The sequence below is a fragment of the Mus musculus genome, chromosome 7 (assembly GCF_000001635.26).
Source record: "Mus musculus strain C57BL/6J chromosome 7, GRCm38.p6 C57BL/6J".
NCBI classification, from domain to species: Eukaryota; Metazoa; Chordata; class Mammalia; order Rodentia; family Muridae; genus Mus; species Mus musculus.
In genome coordinates, this window is record NC_000073.6 from 23,435,395 (window position 1) to 23,448,603 (window position 13,209).

At 42.9% G+C, this 13,209-nt stretch overlaps 1 protein-coding gene and 2 pseudogenes across 5 annotated transcripts in view; 2 read left to right on the forward strand and 1 right to left on the reverse strand.

Moving 5' to 3' along the window:
• The window catches only part of Nlrp5 (NLR family, pyrin domain containing 5), a 56,035-nt gene extending 49,506 nt beyond the window's left edge, over positions 1–6,529 (forward strand). For 3 of the 5 annotated variants that reach the window (NR_131242.1, NM_011860.3, NM_001039143.2), the window contains 3 exons: positions 353–523; positions 2,495–2,665; positions 6,287–6,529. Coding sequence is in view for 3 of the 5 variants with exons in the window: in NM_011860.3 (NP_035990.1) it covers positions 353–523; positions 2,495–2,665; positions 6,287–6,419 (475 nt within the window). In the remaining 2 variants the exon portion in view is untranslated. The remainder of the gene's footprint in view (positions 1–352; positions 524–2,494; positions 2,666–6,286) is intronic. The other 2 variants (NR_131241.1, NM_001305857.1) reach the window with 2 other exon arrangements.
• Positions 10,903–11,701, forward strand: Gm18598 (predicted gene, 18598; annotated as a pseudogene).
• Positions 12,185–12,762, reverse strand: Gm18306 (predicted gene, 18306; annotated as a pseudogene).

Sequence of the window (13,209 nt, forward strand, 5' to 3'; positions counted from 1 at the left end):
GTGACTACCCCTACACTCCCATACACACATGTACCCATGTGTACACCACAGAGAATAAAGACCATCTCTATTTAAGTTATATTTATTTAATTTTGGGTGAGAGCCTTTATTGCAACAGGGTCAGAGGACAATTTGCAGGAAACAGTTCTCCCCTTCGACCACATGTGAATCTAGGGTATCAAACTAGAGTCAGCAGTATTGGTGGCAAGTATCTCTATCCACTGAGCCATCTCACTGACCCCAAGACATTCTATTAAAAGGAAATAAAGGCATATGTGCTGAGTGTTTGCGAATGTTACTCTTGCTGTATTTGTTCCCCACTGAAGATGTGGGTCTTCTGTGTCTCTTGCAGACTAGTGGACTGCCAACTCACACAGAACTGCTGCGAGGACCTGGCCTGTATGATCACAACAACCAAGCACTTAAAAAGTTTGGATCTTGGTAACAACGCCCTGGGTGACAAAGGAGTCATAACCCTGTGTGAGGGACTGAAGCAAAGTAGCAGCTCCCTGAGGAGACTTGGGTAACTTCCTGGGGTAACCTCTTTGAGGGGCTGAGTTCAGTGGAGGTGAGAGGACCTGAACATGAAACCAGGGTGCTGCTGTCATGTTAATGACTCCATAAAGTCATACAGTATTTACCTCGGAGTCATGGGTCTGGGTGTCCCGGATCTTCAAGTGGAGAACCTTCAGATAGATGCTCATTGAACTTCCCCCTTGGTGCTGGAAATACAGAAACTAATACTTTGGTGGTCCAGCACATTTAATTGAGCAGGAAGAATGAATACAGAACAACTAGGAACAGTGGTGTTTCTTAAGACTTTAGTCATCATGTCATCCACCTGGGAGTCTGTTAGACCAGAGTCCTACCCAGGTATGGTGGCTCACACCTGTCATTCCAGCACACAAGAGGATGAAGGAGGATCATCTTGGGTCTGATGCCTGATTTACATTGAGTTCTGTGAGATCTAATTTGTGAGTGTGCATGCGTGCACAATCACACATGTACTCATACACTCCCACACATACACACAACAGACATAAGCAGAAATAAAACTAACTTATCTAATTACTAGATTATGGGCCAGTGAGATGGCTCAGCAGGCATCCAACAATGTGAATTCTATCACGAGGATACAAATGGATGAAGGAGAGAACAAGCTATAAGAAGTTCTCATCTGACCCCCCCGCACGCATACATACACAGAACAAATAATCATAACTTTTAAAGTATCTGATATACCATTATCAACTGATTCTCCCTCACCCCTTTGAGGTGGAGTCTCTCCATGCAGGCCAAGCTTACAATCCTTGTGTCCCAGCCTCTTCAGTGTAAGGATTATGGGAGTGTGCTGCCGTGCCCAGCTCCATGGTCACTTAATCTTTTCATTTAAAGTTTATTGTATAAGTGTGTGTGTGTGCATGCATGCCTGCATCTCTAGTTGCATCACATGCATGCTTGTATCCACAGGAGAGGTCAGGAGAAGACATCAGATCTCCTGGAGCCAGAGTTACGGGTGACTGTAAGCCATCTGGTGTGGGGCTGAGAGCCAAACCAAGTCCTGTGCAAGAGCAGAAGATGCTTTTAGTCCCTGATTAATTGTTCTGGTGCCCCTTGTTAATGATATTCTCTCTGGCATGCTGCTCTTAGGATAAAGTCCTAAATTTTTACTACATACATTCATCCTATATAGTATTGGGTTTCACAGGTACACTTTCACACAAGTATATAATATACACTGACAAGTTTCTCTCTCTCTCTCTCTCTCTCTCTCTCTCTCTCACACACACACACACACACACACACACACCACCCCTCCCACCCTATTAGTTTGCTTTCATTCCCCTAGAATCAGCTTCACATCTTCTTTAGTGGCGTATATTTATGTATCTAGTATATCACATCTACATATGACTTTATGTATTTACTTACAATTTGGGTTCTACAAACAAGAGAAAACAATGCAATATTTGACTTTCCAGATCTGACTGACCTCACTTCCTATGCTAACTTCCAGTTTCATCCATTTTCCTAAAACCCTAAACCTTTAAAGTCTTTAGCTTTATCTCCTATGTCATGGTCTCTAAGCTCTGACCTCCTAGACGTGATAATCTCTTAAGAGTGCCCTCAACAAGAGCAGTACCCATGCAACTTTGTACCATGAGCATGTCCAGACTTCCTGCCTCCTTCATGCAGCTCCCCACCCTACTAATTTGTGCAGTATCATTTATTAATCAGCAAGTATTTCTGTATTTCTTGACATATTCCCGATTTCAGTGTAGCTGGATTGTTTCACGAAGGCACTTTGAGGTACACAGCAGCAATCAGAGCCAGAACCAGAACTTAGAAATGAGAATGTTGGGCTCTCTCCAAGAGCAATTAAGTCAGGCTCTGCATGGAGTCCCTCTCATCTTTTAAGCACTCGATTGAACTCTTACAGGCCAGCCAAGTGGAGGGTCCATCATTAATGGGTTCCTTCTTGGTCTTCTGGTAGGTTGGGGGCATGTAAGTTGACTTCCAATTGCTGTGAGGCATTGTCATTGGCCATCTCTTGCAACCCTCACCTGAACAGCCTAAACCTGGTGAAGAATGACTTCAGTACATCGGGGATGTTGAAGCTGTGCTCTGCGTTCCAATGCCCTGTCTCTAACCTGGGGATAATTGGGTAAGTTCCAAATTGTCTCCTGAGACATAAACCCAGACATTCTGACAAGTTAATTGGAGAAACAGAAGCAATTGAAAGTAGTTGAGACCATGGCTTGGCAACTGTCTTTATCCAGAGCAGTGCCTTTCAACCTTCCTAATGCTGTGACCCTTTAATACACTTCTTGTGTTGTGTTGGCCCCAACCATAAAATTATTTTGTTGCTACTTTATAACTGTTGTTTTGCTACTATTATGATATGTGAGCCCCCAAGTTGGGACACTCTGGATCCATAGGTTGATAACCACTGTCAGAGAAAGTTCTAAGACAGCCAAGGTTACACAGTGAGACCCTGTCTCAAAAAAAAAAAAAAAGAGACATGTGTACATCCATGTTCTTAGTGGCAGTTTTCAAGAAAGCATGCTTCTACATGAATAAGACACAACGACTTTAAGTGAAGTCAGTAGTCACAAAAGGCAAATGTTGTGTCATACTATTCATATGAAATTCCTAGGTAGTAGACTCATCATGACAGAAAGACTGGAAGTTGCTAAAGGATACAACAAAGAAGGTTAGAGGCTTAAAACTCCAGAGAAGAGCCCCTTTTTTCACATATATAAAGTCCTGGGTTCCAACTGTAGCACTGCCAAAATAATTTAAAAGGGAAAGGAAAAATTAGAATTGATACTTATCATCTACAGGCTTTTCAGTTTGATATGATGGGAGAGTTTTGAAGAAGGTGGTAGCACTACATGTGTGTAATGCCACTAATACATCCAAATAGTTAAGATGGTTAATTTTGCCAAGGGTTGTGACTCACACCTACAACTGTAGTCCTTGTCAGACATAAGACAAGAGGAAGGCCACAAGTAAGGGGTCATTTTTGACTACATATAGTGAGTTCTAGGACAGCATAAATCTCAGACCCTACCTCAATCAAAATAGATAAGTTTGTCATGCATGTTAAATATTGAAAGTAGCCACTGGTGAGTTCCTGTGTCCTGATAAACAGTGCCTCCCACTCATTATTAAATGGAGTGGGTTAAAATGGGGTTGGAAAAATGTTAGATACTTTAAAGATTTGCTAATCTTGCAGGAGAACTGAGTTCAGTTCCCAGAGCACACTTGGTGGCTCATAACAGCCTATTTCGTGTTTTAATACCCTCCCCAGGCCTCTGGGCAAGTGCATAGTAGAAATAGGCACATATAGACACATACACATTTAAAAATACTAACATTTATGTGCATATGTGGAGTCAGAACAACTTGAAAAAGTCAGTTTTCTCTTTCTATCATGTTGATTCTGGGGATAAAACTCAGGTTGTCAGGCTTGGCCATCAAGTATTTTTATCCACTGAGCCATCCCACATGCCCAAGTATACTTATAATCCAAGAAAGTAATTTGGATGAAGTGCTGAGCAAGGTGGTGCATGTCTGTAGTCCTGCCTCTAAGGAAGCAGAGGCAAGGAAGATTGCTGCAAATTTGAGGTCAGGCATACCTAGTACATTCTGGGCCAGGTATTCCTGTGTAACAAGACTCTGCTCCAAAAATAAAAACAAAGAATTTGGCTGGAGAAGATTGGGCGAGCAGCCCAGGTGAGGCTGAGGTTAAATGACTCTGGTGAGTTAGTTCTCCAGATAATAGCCATGATTTATCCAAAGTGGAATTTTCAGCACATGGATATAAGTGCAAATGGCCCAGGAGTGACTTATAGGGATGGAGTGTCATTGAAGACAGAAGGGAATGGAGGGTTGGGAGTTCTGGCTGAGTGAGGTTGGCAATCTTTACATAAGTACATTACAAGGTACATGCACAAACAAGACCAAAAGGCAGAATGTTGTTTAAAAAGCCAGCTGTAACAATGAGCTACAAGGCACAGTGGTGAGAATGGGCTTAGCAATTGGTACAGTCTTGAGGGGATTGCTCCTCCTGTAAAGTGCTTCCCACACGAGCTTGAGGACCTGAGTGCTGGTCTCTAGAACCCATATAAAAGCCAGCTGTGGTGGTGCACATACCTGCAGTCCTAGCACTAGGGAGGCGGAGACCAGAAGATGCTGGAGTTTGTAGGTTAACCAGCCTGCCTAGCCTATCGGCAAGCCCTGGATTTGGTGAGTTTGTGTCAAAGTGAAGAGCGATGGGGAAAAGGCACCCAATGCTGGCCTCTGTTCTCTGCCTGCTTGCTTGTGTTCTCCCTCTCCTTCTTTCTCTCCTTCTCTCTCTCCTCCTCTCTCTCCTTCTCTCTGCCTTTCTCTCCCTTCTTCCACCCCCCACTCTGCACTCCCACACATGTACCCCCTTCACTCCTCCTTCCCCCCTTCTTCCCTCTCTGGGCCACTGACCCCCCCCTCAACTTTCACCTGGAACACATCCATACACCCCCCCCCCCCACACACACACACACACACTTTTTTTTCCTCCCGGGTGCTGGAATTAAAGGTGTGCGCCACCACGCCCGGCTACAGACCTGGATTTTTACCAACTTATTTGTTACAGGCAAAATGGGATTTCTCTGCAGCAATTTAAATCCTTGCATACCCTTTTCCTGGACTGGAATGGGTGGGACTTTGCCTTACCCTTGTCCTTGCCATTGCCCAACACTGTGCCTCAAATCTGGGACAAGGCCCAACAGAGTAGATCCCTGTGCATTTAGGACTTACTATTTATTACATGTGTGGATTCTGTGGCTCACATGCATATGTGTGCCTGTATATGTGAAGGCCAAAGGGTTAACCTGAGAGGTCTCAGAGTAGCTATCCATCTTGGATTTTGCATGGTGGGTTTGTTTTTTGTTTTGTCTAAGACAGGATCTCACTGTATAGTCCTGGCTGCCCTGGCATCAGCCTGGCCTCAGACTTGCAGAGATCTACCTGAGGGATTAAACCTGTATGCAACCACACCTGGCCCAGTTTGGGTTATGTTTTGTTTTTATATTTTAGATATTTTCAATTTATGGGTGTGAATGTTTGCCTGAATGCATGTTTATATACTACTAGTATGCAAAGCCCATGGAGGCCAGCAAATCTTCTGGGCCTAGAATTGCAGGTGGTTATGAGCTGCTATGTAGGTGCTGGGAATAGAACCCATGTCCTCCAGAAGGGCAGCCAGTGCTCTTGACCTCGGACTGTGCTGTCTCTCCAGCCTGGAAGCCTGGCTTTTCAATGTGGTTTAAAAGCAGTTTCTGATGCTTTCATGGCAAGTACTCCATATACTGAGTTTATCTCCCCAGTCCTTTTATTTTGATAATGTGCTTACTCTTTGAAAGTTTTATACATCCATATCACATCTTTTTATGATATACACCTGCCACTACTTCCTCCAGATCTTCCCATGGTACTCCAATATGTCTCTCTCACAACTTTTTTTTAATTAGTTTAATAACCCACTGCCTCCAACTATTGAAGTTCATAGGCACAGGGGTGTGGTGTCATTCCCTGGAGCATGAGAAACCTACCAGATCTTCAAAGAAATGAAAGTGATTCTCCCTCTTTCATTAGGGATGGGGCCTTGGAAGTCCCTTCCCTAGCCTTTTTAAACTACGGGGGTGGAGTGATGTACTATGCTCATTGAGAGTTCTCAAAAAGGGTTGTAGCTTTGATATGGCTTCCAGGACATTAGGTCCTAACATGAAATCTTTCTTCCCAGCCTGTGGAAGCAGGAGTACTATGCCCGAGTGAGAAGACAGCTGGAGGAAGTTGAGTTTGTCAAGCCCCACGTGGTGATTGATGGTGATTGGTATGCTAGTGATGAAGATGACCGAAACTGGTGGAAAAACTGAAGACATGAGCCCCCTCTCCTTCACGTCCTAGCACTGCAGTATCTGTGAAATGTTTGTCTCACCTTGGAGGATGTAGCAAGAATGAAATAAACACAGCATTTAGAAAAGCATTGAGGTCACCTCATCAATCCATGTGGGTGTGGTGTAAGGGCAGAGATGAGATGGGGGGCAATGACTCAGTTGGTAAAGGGCTTATCATGCAAGCCTGAGTGTCTGAACTTGATACACACAACCCATATAAAAAGCCAGGTGTGGGTATATGCTTGTAATTCCAGTGCTGGGAGATTGAGAAAGAAAATATTCTCACAAAATCAACTGAAGGGAGAAATGGTTCCATGTGCACATTCACACAGAAGCATGGGGACCCACACACATGTATACACGTGTCCGAAAATATGCATATACACACATAGACACCACACATGAAAAATGAACTCTTCACCCCTCTGGACCATCTCCTTGCTGTGCTCCTGTGATGCATGCATGTACAGACCTTCACGAAACCTAAGATGTGGGTAGTTTCTGCCCATCTTACAAGGATTTTGAGGCATGGGGTACCAGAGCATTCCTGTAGAGTAGATGGAAAAGCCATCACTCAGAGTCAGGAAATCTACTCTGGATGCCATTGTTATGCCTGGAGCACCAGGGAAGCATTCAGCTGCTCCCGTGGGCCTCAGACCGCTTTTTTTTTTTTTTTTTTTTTTTTTTTTTTTTAGCCTCGTAATGCAAACAGCATTTCTGAAGCCAGAGAATGTTCTAGGCTTGTTACTTGTGAAAGCACAAAAGTTTCCATGTGTAAGGGAACACATCTTTATTCCAAGCACTTGGGTGGCAGTACAACTTGGTGGCACATAAAGTGGGTTTCAGGACAGCAGAGCCTACATAATGACAACCTGTTTTGAAAAGAAGGAAGCCTTAGAGTCAGGTGACTGATCTGGCTCCCTTACCAAGTCTCCTAACGAGAATGAAAAGCTTGTTTCTAGGAGCAGACATGCATGCACATGCTCCTTTTATGGAGATGGGTTCTTGCAGTGGCATTGGTAAGCAGCAGGGTGTCAGAAATGAATAAGAACTGAACCACTTAAATCCACACAGATGTTTGGGTGCTATTAAAAGGAACTGATGGGAGTGGAGCTTGTGGCTTAGTTGGTAGAGTACATGCCTAGCATGAGGAAAGCTGTGGATATTATTCCTAACATCACTTAAAACCCAGCATAGTGGCAAATTTTGTGATCCCAGCACTCAGCAGGTGGAGGCAAGATGATCAGAAGTTCAAGGTTACCCACTGCTATGTAGCAAGTTTGAGGGCTGGAATAGGGAAGGGGAAAGGAGAGGAGAGAAGGGGGATAGAGAGGAAGAGAGATTAAGAGATGTGTACCCTCTAGACAATCACAGATAAATGCAGTTTATGGAAACTTAGATGATGGTACATGGAGACTTGAGGATGTGGCTCAGAGGTAATGTGCTTGCCTCAGGTCCTGGATTGGATCCCCAGTAATGGAGACAATAAAGTGGGGTAAATTGGAGACATATAGTTCATATGTGGATGCCAGGTAACAGATGGTGGGTGCTACTAGATGACAGTTATGTAATTGAAAGATGGTTATGTAGGGCATGCTTACATTGAAAGAGTAACATTACTGTGTGTGAATGTGTAGGGATGCTCATAGTCATGGGTATGATACAGCTCACATGCAGGTCAGATGATATCTTTTAGAAGGTAGCTGTCTCCTCCTACCATGTGAATTCCAGGGAGTAAACTCAAGTTGCCAGGCTTCTTTGGCAAGGACTTTCACCCAATAAACCCTCTAGTGTGCTGTTTTCTCATACAAACCAGATGTGTTTCTGCAATTGTATGGCATGAAAGCAGAAGGGGGAACTATTTGTAGAAGCAAAGAAACTAAGAGGTGGAAGGAAAGGTGGTTGATGAAGGTGGACAAATATTTAAAAAGTATGAATATATTTGTCATGTTGAAACAAGTCTCTCTGTCTCTCTGTTTCTGTGTCTGTCTGTCTGTCTCTCTGTGTGTGTATGTGTGTATGCATGTGTAGGTGCCTGCAGAGATCGTATAGGGCATCAGATATACTGGAGTTGGAATTAGAAGCAATTCATGTGGGTGCTGGGAACTGCCCAGGTTCTTTGCAAGAGCAGGATGTGATTTTAACCACACAAACATCTCTCTGGCCCCAGAAACACAGTTTTCAGCTGAGTGAGGTGGTACACTATGCAGTCTCAGCACTGAGAAGGGAGGGAGGAGGATCAGATGAAGGACATTGTCAACCACACAGCAGGTTTCAGGTTAGCTTGACCTATGTGATACCATGTCTCAAAAAATTCTGTTTACAAAAACTAAGCCTAGTTATTGTACTGAGTATGTCAAAAGATGATGAGTTAAGGATTCTGTAAGCTACTATTGGAAAGAGTTGGTAGCATTTCCTCCATAACTTAAAGAAAATACTGTGACCAAACACCAATTCTTTGCCCAAATTCTCAGCACAGCTTCCATAATAATTGTATCAATGAAAACAGTCTACATGGCAGGACCTGAGACAGCATTAGGAAAGCAGAAAAACTGGCCTGACCAGGGTCACAAATCCCTTCAGCACCGGGTCACCTTGGGCGCGGAGTCGGCGCGAACACCTCCAAGGTCCCCTAGAGGACTCTCCATGTGTTCTTTGGACTACCGGTGAGTGGAACACAACTTCTGTTCCAATCCAATGGTGAGGGACCTGAGACAGCATTAGGGAAGCAGGAGAGCTGGTCTGAGCAGGGTCACAAATACCTTCGGGTCAGCTCCAGCACTGGGTCACCTTGGGCGTGGAGTTGGCAAACACCCACAAGGTCCCTAGAGGACAGCTTCTGAGGCAGACCCTGTTTCAGGCTCCAGACATCCAGGCACCTTCCCTGCCAGAGGAGAGGTGTCCGCCCTGCCCAGGAGGGCTTTGCTGGAGAACCGGGGGTGCCATCTTGGTTCCCGGATCCCTCTGAGACTAGTCTGTGCAGGTGAGAGTGTGGACTACAAAAGCTAACAGCATCTGGGACAGACCGAAGCATCACAGATTCTGGGACAGGCCCTGTTTCAGGCCTTCATCTTCTGCCAGGAGGCAGGTCTGAATGCCAGATATCTGTGCACCTTCCCTGTAAGAGGAGAACTTGTCTGCAGAGAGTGCTCTGATCACTGAAACTCAGAGGAGAGGTCTAGTCACCCAGGTCTGCTGATGGAGGCTAACAGAATCACGAGAGGAACAAGCTCTAACCAGAGACAACTATAACAACTAACTCCAGAGATTATCAGATGGCGAAAAGGCAAATGAAAGAATCTTAATAACAGAAACCAAGACCACTCACCATCATCAGAACGTAGCACTCCCACCTCACCCAGTCCTGGGCACCCCAACACACCCAAAAAGCTAGACCTGGATTTAAAAGCATTTCTCATGGTGATGGTAGAGGACATCAAGAAGGACTTTAATAAATCACTTAAATACAGAAGAACACTGCTAAAGAGTTACAAGTCCTTAAAGAAAAACTGGAAAACACAACCAAACAGGTAGAAGTCCTTAAAGAGAAACAGAAAAACACATCCAAACAGGTGATGGAAATGAACAAAACCGTACTAGACCTAAAAAGTGAAGTAGACACAATAAAGAAAACCCAAATTGAGGCAACGCTGGAGATAGAAACCCTAGGAAAGAAATCTGGAACCATAGATGCAAGCATCAGCAACAGAATACAAGAGATGGAAGAAGAATCTCAGGTGTAGAAGATTCCATAGAGAACATTGGCACAACAATAAAAAAATGCCAAATGCAAAAAGACCCTAACTCAAAACATCCAGGAAATCCAGGACACAATGAGAAGACCAAACCTACGGATAACAGGAGTAGATGAGAATGAAGATTTTCAACTTAAAGGGCCAGCAAATATCTTCAACAAAATTATAGAAGAAAACTTCCCAAACTTAAAGAGATGCCCATGAACATACAAGAAGCCTACAGAACTCCAAATAGACTGGACCAGAAAAGAAATTCCTCCTGACACATAATAATCAGAACAACAAATGCACTAAATAAAGATAGAATATTAAAAGCAGTAAGGGAAAAGGGTCAAGTAACATATAAAGGCAGGCCTATCAGAATTACACCAGACTTTTCACAAGAGACTATGAAAGCCAGAAGATCCTGGACAGATGTTATACAGACACTAAGAGAACACAAATGCCAGCCCAGGCTACTATACCCAGCCAAACTTTCAATTACCATAGATGGAGAAAACAAAGTGCTCAGTCTCGACTGATACTCCTCATAGACCTGCTGTTCTCTAAGGAAGACTTGGTCCTGGATCTGAGGTGGAGCATACTAAGGAGACTCCAGAGGAAACTCCTCATCCCCCCTCTCTCTTTTCATAAAAGTTGAGGGTTTCTTGGGAAATATGTCCAGAGAAAATATTTCTCTCCCTTTCCCATCTGTTATATCAGAGAATGGCTCTGCTGGCATTTCAGTCTGGAGTGGATCAAGAAGAAGATAAAAAAGAGCATCAAAAGCAATATCTGAGCCACAGGAGGCTTTTCATGGATATTGAGAGAGAACACGTGGTGAAAGAACAGAACAGACAAAGGGAACAAAAGAGGAGGGTTGAAAAATTTAAAAAAAGAAAGAACAACAACACTATGCTGAACAGCAGAGACTCCTAAGAATGAACTGTCATGAAGAACCTTATTCAGAAGAGAAGATAAGTGATGTTTTAGCCCAGTTACAACTGGAAGAAATAAAAGGAGCCAGAGAAAAACTGCAACAGAGAGAAAAAGAGTACATAAGATAAGTAGAAGCTTTATGAGCCCAGGTCCAGGAGAAAATGAAGCTTTATAATATTACTTTACCTTCATTATGCTGTTGTGGTCCTGATTTTTGGGATGCTCATTCTGATACCCGTGCCAACAATTGCATTTTCTATAGAAACTACAGAACATATTGCATTCAGTCATCAATTCTTCTGATATCTCTGAGGGGAATGCAACTCTTCAAAATGCCATTCGTAATTTTGTTTCTGCACATAGACGGACTCCAAAACAAAGTCTCCACTGAAGAGTGTCAGCAAAATGCTAGGTCATGTAGAAAACCACAAGACAACCTGAATCTAGTAGAAGCCACCACAGTGTCAACAGTTCCAGCCTCACAGTGCACCCCTGAGCTACAGCCCTTCCAAAAGGCATTTTCCCCATGCCAAGCAAGGAATATCAAGAGTTTGTTTCTGAAATCTTGTTTACTTTACAAACTATAGATATGTTTTATGTCCAGTTTTCAATTTGGGCCTTACAGCTAATATGGATGTTAATATCATCTCACAAGCTGAAAGCGTAATGCTAGAAACATCTTCAAATGCCTTGTCATACCAAAAGCAGATTTAAAGTGTTTGGAAACATGTACAGCTTGGATACAGTTTCAAAGCTCGAGATACCCATGTCCTCATCATGTAAGCCAGATGCTTTGAGAATCTGCAGTGGGACTGTAGTTAGATTCTAAGTTAAATTCAATGAAGGCAATAGACACAACTCAAATAAGACTTGTGGATCATGGTACTCCCTCTTGATGGTATGTGCAAGGGGATATATAAACATTTCTAGTTGTGCATGGTGGTACATTACTATGTCCATTACTATGGAGGCTGATGCAGAAGGATCAGGAGTTTGAGGACAGCTGAGCTACATGAAACTGTCTCAAAAAGTTTTGTAAGCCAAATAAAATAGTTGTTTTTCCTTCTGCTTCTGTTGCTATTCCTCATCTTCTTCCTCCTTTTTGTGAACAAATCAATAGGCTCCTTTTTACTGTCAGACTTTCCCCTTGATTTGTACTTGTGACATCCTTCTATTTCTCCCTCTACTTCACCACCTCAATGACCCAGGGCTGCTTTTCTCTGCTACTTAAGCTGTTCAGCCGCTCACTCAACTGTTATGTTTGTTTGTTTGTTTGTTTGTTTGAACACATCTACAAATAGAGATTCCCCGGATTTGTGGCTTTGATCTTGGACCAGAGTTCTGAACAAAGCAAGATGAATGCAGACAGTGCTCTGTGGGCAGCTGCAGTGCCCATTTTTGCAAGCCATCTGGAAGGTGGCCTACAGTCCTTCATTTTCCAAATGAAGGGACTTTTGTCCAACTTCATCATTTTATAGTTTTAAATTTCCCTTCCGAGGCATTGTCTCCATTTCTTAGAGCACTTAAGTAAATCCTGAATATTGGGAAGGACATTGGCTCTTCTTCTTCTTGTGGTCTTCTCTGACTGTCTATATAAAGAAGGCTTAAGCAGTCATAAGCTTTTGCTTTCTTGGGTCACTTTTAGTCATCCTGATGTATTGTTCTCTAGGAAATGCCAGCACAGCACAAGGTTCCCTGCCCTCAAACTAGCTCTATCTATGACAACCAACTTTTATATAATTGTTACTAATTAACAATGTTAACAATAAAACATAAGAAACTAGTAATGGCAGTCTCTCTGGAATCTTTCCACTCTAAAAATCCCTTTCTAAACCTAGGTAATCATTAATATATTTTTTTTATGTATAAATAAGTCTTTATGTGACTCCTCTTATAAATGAAATATACAATTTGAGCTCTTTTTACTGAACTTTTTCAGTTAGCCTGATGTCAGTACTCATCTGTGTTGTCAGATTCATTAATGTGTTGAATAGTATTGATAGTAATTGTAATGATAAAACTATTTATCCATTCATCCACTAGTAGATATTTGGGGAATTTTCTACATAGTTATTATGAATTCTGCTATGAACAAT